Source organism: Cebidichthys violaceus, unplaced genomic scaffold, assembly GCF_023349555.1.
Source record: "Cebidichthys violaceus isolate CVI_PGR_0920_01 unplaced genomic scaffold, fCebVio1.0.p SCAF_12, whole genome shotgun sequence".
NCBI lineage: Eukaryota > Metazoa > Chordata > Actinopteri > Perciformes > Stichaeidae > Cebidichthys > Cebidichthys violaceus.
In genome coordinates this window covers 5,227,641-5,235,511 of record NW_027176285.1, presented here as the reverse complement: position 1 = coordinate 5,235,511, position 7,871 = coordinate 5,227,641, and the positions used below count along the sequence as shown (strand labels likewise).

Here is a 7,871-nt window from a genome sequence, read left to right as displayed (position 1 = left end):
ATATATATATATATATATCCTCCTAATACATAATGCATTGTATATTGTATTGTAATTTACATTATGCTCCTAATTAACTTTTTGGAGAAAGTGATGTCACCGAAGATATTTTGAGGTATAGTAGGCTCACTATAAATTCACAATTGAGCACCATTGACAGTATTATAGATATTTTTAATAATAGTGAAAACATTCCACAGAGGGTAGCTTCGTTTTGTCCCCCCGGTCTGCCCGTAGGTGGGCGGAGCCTGGCTGAGTACTCCTCTTCCCCCGAGTCCCCTCCTCGGAAGTAGACGCATCAGTCTATTCCGTTCTTTTATTTTTATATATTTTTTACATCAACCCCTTTTCCCTAACACGAACCACCATGGACGCCAGGATGGATGATTAAACTGAAGAACGGGTCCCCGATTTCACCCCCATATTTATCCTCGAACTGAGTGGACCGGATGAAATCCAACTGTGGTTTTCTCCGCTTCGCAGGGGAGGTAAGGCTTTGGGCTCCGTCTACTTGCTGGGTCGGAGTCAGCCATTTAAATGCCCCTATTGTACAGTTGGCGCGGTCGTCGCCGCAAACGCGCCCTAACTCCTTATCAATGCTACCATCCGAGGGCAACGCAACTGACGAACGTTCGTCAACATTTATTTGCTAGTCACGAACGAATTTGTGCGCGACGTCACGCCAGCTAGCGACGCCGCAGAGACGCTAGCCTGTCAATTTAGCTCCGCTCCGGGGAGTAGTCGTATTCAGTGTGATACTGGAAGGGTATGCTCGGTAATGCACCTGCTTCAGGAGGCCCGGTGGTTTCCAAAGAAGTGGGAACTCCCCGGAGGAGATTCAAGGGAGCTCCCGAGTGAGAGATGGGGAAGTTGCCCAAAACACTCCGTCACTCTTTAGACGGTGACTGATTTGATTGACAGTCAGTTCAATCTTACAGTCAAGTTGCCGTGAATGTAACGTTAACTTTATGCTAACACAAAGTGTGTACGTGTTGGTAACGTTAACGTCACTCCGGTTTGATATTCAGTGACCTAAACATACCAACATGACCTCAATGTTTCCTCTGAGGGTCCTCAGTCACCTTTTGTTCCTTTAACCTCCTGACGTCATCGTGAAGCTGAAAACTGATTCGTCACAAAATTATAGATTTTTCATACTTTGCTGTTGGCAAAGAGAGATTTCTTATATCCTAGTACACCATATGTAGCTTTGTATCCCAGTATCAATATATATCATGACAAATTAAACATCCGACTAATCTCAGACCTACATCACACTGGCACAAAAATCATATCAACGTCCAGGGTTTGCAAAAATATTGACCCAATACACCCTGAGGTTTTTAAGGGCATATTAAAGTATTAACAAAATGTCTGCCAGTTTAAAAAATAGAAATAAAAAACACATGTATTTTGTTTGCTTGTTTCTTGTGAGTCACTGGGTAATTTTCTCTGCTCAGACCTCCAAAAAGTCCTAAAGAATCAGCCTGATAAGAAGAACAGTTATCCTCTGGCTAGCTGGGCAACACTTGTTAGCATAATATGCAACTGTGACGAGGGGACGCACATAGATATTGCCTAATTTTTAAGGGTCTGGAGCCGCCCCAGGGGTGTGTGTGTGTGTGTGTGTGTGTATATATATATATATGATGATGATGATGATGATGATGTGCTGTGTCTCTGTGCAGGTAGCTGTGTCCAGTGGGGAGGTAGGCTCAACCAGGGGGAAGAATGAAGTTCTTGGAACCCTGGGGACGCCAGAGGCTGTCTTTTCTTCTGGAAAAGGCCGCCTCTAGGGAAGCCCAGATGTGGAAGGTCTACGTGCCGAAGAAGCCCTCCCCACAGGTGAGGATGTACCCCTGGATCGACTAACACAATACATTGATTTTGCCTTTGAAAAGCTGCATCTATGCTGTTTGACTCAAGCAGCACTTTCATAGAAAGTTTTTTTTCCCAAGATACTAACTTTAAAACTCCATATCTGATAGGTTTTATTAGTTTTGTGCACGTTTCTGTATATGAAGCGATGTCACAGCCAGATGTTTCCAGCAGCTCAAATAGAGTCTGACATCAGAAACGGGTTCAGTGATCAAACACAACAGATTTAAACATTTTATAGAACACCAGCGAGGACCCGACGAAGACTCCCGTTTCCTTGTGATCTTAATTATCAATCTCTTTGGTGCAAAATGCATTTATCAGAATCCTGATGGTTATTAAAGTACTTGACAAAATTTGAAACAGAAACTATGGGTTTACAACAGTTTCATAAGCAATAAAGATCATAAAGTAACGTTGACTCAGCTCACGCCTCTCTTTCTGGGTCACGGTTGAAGTGTTAATACAGCACCATTAACAAAGGACCTGGAAGGGTTCATCAACTCGTCATTGGAGTGGTAAATTCTTTCTAATTCTTTGCAGTAAATAGTCTGAACCCAGCCCCGGTGCGTCAGAGACACAACAGTAAGGTTGTTACCATGAAGCAGCAGTGAGTCACCAGGCTCAGCTGGTCTCACCCAGCGTCCTCGTCTCAAGACGCGTCCTCGTGTGATCTCACAAACATCTCGTTTCATCACACCCTCAGCGGCTCTCCACCCGCCCTCACAGGATGTCACATACCTGTTCATTCCTTATTCTTCATTCCACTCATCCAAATTAGTTTCACCCTCGATATTATTTCTGAGTCTTTAGCATTATCGATGGACATTATTCCATAGTTCTTAGTTTCAAATGTAACTTTTATTTTAGTTTTTGTCGATGAAAACGGTCAACAAATGTATTTTGTTGATGCAACACATTTAAAACACTGATAACTTTATCGGTACATTCTTATGACATTTCAGCACAGTCTTGCTTTAGTGACGTCTACAGTCGTACTCGATGAGGACGTTGTCCTCCGTTGTGTTGCCTCTACTCTGCATTAGTTCTGTAGTGTTTTCCTGGAACTCGTTGCTGCTGCTCTCCCAGAGTCACATGAAGTCACGATTGTAGCCTCATCTAATCAAGCTGATCATGCTAACTGAGCTAATGGGATCCACTTTGGGGTCACTAATCTGTGCATGAACAATCTAACCAGTCACACCAATGGAACAACAGCACAGAGTATAATATATATATTTTTTTACTATCTTTGCTCATGTTGTTTTAACTCCTCAGACATCTGCGTGTGTTTTATTTTGTGCTTTTTGTTTTCCCCCTGTTCTGTTTCTGGGCGTGACACTATTGTTTCCATACTACCAGCTAATCTCAAGGCGTAGCTATTCAAGTAAAACAGAATTAGAAGATAATCTGTGGCTCTTAATCCAGGTCTGCTGCTGCTGAGTCACTGCAGCACCTCCAGTTTAATCAGGCCAACGCAACACAATCCTCCCCCTGTCGTCTGGTGTTAGATCCCAGCATGCAGCTGGGGTGGCTGAGAAAGGAAACCTCTGTTCTCCATCGAAGTATCAACTTTTGTTATTTTTCTAGTTAGTCAATTCACTGATAACCTAAACAAAGTCCAAGGTAATCTCATACTAATATTCACACTAATATGACATCAAACTGAGCGTTGAGTGCGTTCCGTCTGCAAACAGCAGTGTGTTGATTTTGTGTTTGTGACAAATGTCCGGTTGTTTACTAGATTAGCAAGAACTTTTGAGTACAAGACGCGAGCTCACTGGACACACTCAACCGGCCCAAGATGCATTGCATCTCAGCGAACGGTTCTGGTGCCAGCCAGCAACAGAGAGAAAAAAAAAGTGACAAATGTATGTATATATATATATAATGTGCTGTACAAAGAATATTTAACAGTGAAATATTTAATCATTTTAATTTACCTGAAAATAATACTGGGAAATATTACATTGCGTGGAAGAGGTAATGTTGATTTACTTAAACTGTTTTCATTCAGCGGTGTGATCCGTACGGTCATGTGATCCGTACAGTCATGTGATGCACAGAAGACTTTCTGCTTCAGTATACTTCAGTGTGAACTGGTGGTGCAACGGATCATAAAACTCACAGATCAGTTCAGCACAAAAGACAAAAGGAGCAATATAACTTTTACAGATCCCTGATCATGCTTTTTTGCAGCTGTTTCTAGTTGCAGATCATTGATGATCCATATCGGCAGATACAGATCCGTTTGTAGTTTGATTATAGCAGCTGGTCTACAATGATCCAGATTATTAATTTTTTTATTTTTTATTTGCCACCGTCCCAAAAATCATTTCAAACCGTTCTGAAGTCTGTAAACCATCAAAAACTCTAAATGTTATCCTTTTACTTTGTTATAGTAATCTCTAGTGATTTTTTTTTTTTCTTCATGAAAACACACAATTCAGACGATGAGGAAATCAGATTGTGAATTTATTGATTTAAAACAAATCTTTTCATTGGTAGTTTTAATGATGTCTTATGAGCTTGTGTAAACTCGTCATAGTCTCCTCTCTAGTATCGTGTTGCTGTGAAAACATTATCTGTTATCTGTGCCTTTGACCGAGTTAGCAGGCGTGTAATCTGTCACAAGAGGTCACGGAGGCAGTGTGTCTCCTCAGGGCCGGAGAAACGGCAGCCGTGTTGCCGGGTAAGATACCGCTCCGTCAGCTGTGACGCTTGTCTTGGTTGAATCAGATGCGTCTGTTGTCATGTGCCTGATGTCTGATCACTCCGCCTGTATGAAAAACAAACGCTCGGGCTCGTTTTGTATTTCCTTCAACCAATCACAATGGTCTTGGGCGGCGATGCAGCAATGCAGCGCTTTTAAAATAAGTAAAAAGAAAGAGATAATGGAAGTCCAACAATAGAGGGCGCCGTCACACGACCATTGCCTGGTTGTTGGATTGCTTCGTCTGACAAACCTGGCCAACCCGAACATGTTGTGAGAGTGAACGAGAACATTCTGGCTGAATCCTGTCGAGGACGTGGAATCGGATTTGGCCGCGTTCACAGCCTCCGTTGTGGAGGCAGCTGAACCGGTTTGTGGCCAGAATGTTGTCGATGCCGCCGTGGCAGGAAACCGAACAGCCTGCTCACTCCGGCTGTGAAGGAGGCCGGTGCCAACAACAGCTCAATGACGGCGCTGATGAGGAAACGGGGCTTTCTTACTTTTGAGAAGATGTTTTTCTGCAAAATGCCACAAACAAAAGTCCTCAAATATGAAACGCTGCACATCCCCTCTGGCCTGTGAGTACCTGAGGTTCTCCCCCAAAACGAGCTGAAGGAAGGGGCTGTTGTTTTAACAGCTGAGAGGCTGAACAGTGTCAAGCTGCACATGAGATGGCTGACAGGTTGCCTTCTGACCTTTGACCCCCCTGCTGCCAGTACAGACATTCCACTCAATGAACCAGTCATGTCATCTCTGAGCTTAATAGACATTAAGGATTGCTTTGAATGTCAGATTTCTGGCATCTTTTTCAGGAAATATCCAATGTTATCACATTTATGGGACTTTAACAGGACCGCTGATTTACAAAGATCAGGTTTTAGATTATCATTTGTACGTGTTTACAAAAGCAAAGCATGTAACACCTTTAGTCCTCCTGAAGCCCCGCCCCCTCTGCAGCACAGAGCACTATCGTTTGTTTATTCAAAGCGTATTGATATTGCACCAATATCAACACTGCACGCTGGTAGGTCGCCAGCAATATACCCGCTAGGTGTGAAGTAGATCTGATGAACGGTTCTCCAGACATACAGACTGAGGTAAATAGACAGTAAAACAGTCTGCAACTATTTTGATAATTGTTTGAATGTTCAAGTTGTTTTCTGAGCAAAAATAGTGAAGAAAAAAAAAATCAAATAATAGTATTTGCTGCGTTTCTTTCTCATATGTCATAGTCAGCTGAATATCCTTTGATTTTGGACTTTTGGTCAAACAAAACCTTTAATCTGGATGTTTCATAGACCAGAATCAACCAGAACCATTTATTGCCACGGTACGCTGCACATACAAGGAATTTGAGATGACTTTAAACAATCAACACCGTGCAAAAAAAACATATTCAAATTTACAATAAAATAAAGTGAAATGTAAAATAAAGTGCACAAGCTAATTAACTAATGGATTAATCAGGAGGAAAAAAATTGAACTTAGGCCTAAGCTAGGGTTGAAATGATTTAGTTTTCTCATCATCATAAACTTACTTTGTTGTCCTGAGAAAACCAAACATTTTGTTTCATTATTTGCATGTCCTCAGTAAACATCTCATCTCATCTCATTTTCAACCACTTATCCGGGATCGGGTCGCAGGGGCAACAGCTCCAGCAGGGGACCCCAAACTTCCCTTTCCCGGGCCACATCAGCCAGCTCTGACTGAGGGATCCTGAGGCGCTCCCAGGCCAGTTTGGAGATATAGTCCCTCCACCTGGTCCTGGGCCTCCCTCGGGGTCTCCTCCCAGCTGGTCGTGCCTGGAACACCTCCCTAGGGAGGCGCCCAGGTGGCATCCTTACCAGATGCCCGAACCACCTCAACTGGCTCCTTTCCACGCAAAGGAGCAGCGGCTCTACTCCGAGTCCCGGATGACCGAACTTCTCACCCTATCGCTAAGGGAGATGCCAGCCACCCTCCTGAAGAAACCCATTTCGGCCGCTTAGACCCGCGATCTAATTCTTTCGGTCATGACCCAGTCCACATGACCATAGGTGAGGGTAGGAACGAAGATTGCCCGGTACATGGAGAGCTTTGCCTTGCGGCTCAGCTCTCTTTTCATCACAACGGTGCGGTAAAGCGACTGTAAACAAATGTATATGAAACATTTTGTAGCATGAGCTGGAAGTGAGTTGGAGTCATCTTTCTGTTCTACACCAGTACGCTACATCACCGTTTTGTTGTGAATTGCTGTCTTTTAATAAGATAAAAACTAATTGAATAGAGCAGAGTTTGGTTTGGTGGCTAAAAGCTCTTCAAGCTCTTCATCCAAAGAGAAACTCATAATTACTCTCGAGTCGAAACAGTTTTCTTGTAAAAGGGGAATATAAATCCATGTCCACAGGAAAACAGAGCTTAACATGTTGACATCACCAAAAGAATCGCCACAGCTGGATTGTCTCTAACTGACATCTTTCACACACACACACACACACACACACACACACACACACACACACAAGTAGCATTCAGCGTGTTGTAAATGTGCTCCAGTTCCATCGTCATCACAGGGACATCGAAGGCTTCTTTCTTCTTCATTCCTTACGTGCACAATGACATATTTCATGGTCCTCACGAGGACACATGGACAGGAACGAATGTGTCAGTGGCCTAGCTTGTTGTTCAGCTGTGTGTGTGTGTGTGTGTGTGTGTGTGTGTGTGTGTGTGTGTGTGTGTGTGTGTGTGTGTGTGTGTGTGTGTGTGTGTTGTAGGATACAGACGTCTCCCCCGCCCAGCGGGACGAGGCGGTGCGCTGGCTGACGGAGCTCCACAGCAGACTGCAGCTGTACCCAGAGACCCTGGTGTTAGCTGTTAGCATGCTGGACCGCTTCCTCGCTCCCATCAAGGTAAAGAACCGCCTCCGGTACCACCGACACACTGATGTTGCTGTGAGCGTAACGCCTGGTTGAATACATTTTTTATTCATATATTTTATTTACCCGCACACACCAGACAATCAAGTAAAAGTCCTTCATTCCAAATTTTACTTCAGTTAAAGTATGAAAATATATAATCAAGACAATGGACTTAAGTACTCACTATGCAGCCAAATGGGTTCTTTAGTTGTTACATTATTAGATATTGAAATGTTATATTATTATTATATGATGCAGTAACATTTCTGGTGCAATTTAATGTTGTAGCTGGCTGCTGTAAAGCCAGTTTAATAATACAAATGTTAGGGGGTTTAATATACTATAGAACAATGCATTCTATTTCATTTTCTCATGAGTATAT

At 43.1% G+C, this 7,871-nt stretch overlaps 1 protein-coding gene across 1 annotated transcript in view; it reads left to right on the top strand.

Moving 5' to 3' along the window:
• Window positions 1-250: 250 nt before the first annotated feature.
• The window catches only part of ccni (cyclin I), a 13,362-nt gene continuing 5,741 nt past the window's right edge, over window positions 251-7,871 (top strand). The window contains exons 1-3 of the mRNA XM_068705978.1: window positions 251-488; window positions 1,689-1,845; window positions 7,346-7,480. Coding sequence (XP_068562079.1) covers window positions 1,732-1,845; window positions 7,346-7,480 — 249 coding nt within the window. The 5' untranslated portion in view covers window positions 251-488; window positions 1,689-1,731. The remainder of the gene's footprint in view (window positions 489-1,688; window positions 1,846-7,345; window positions 7,481-7,871) is intronic.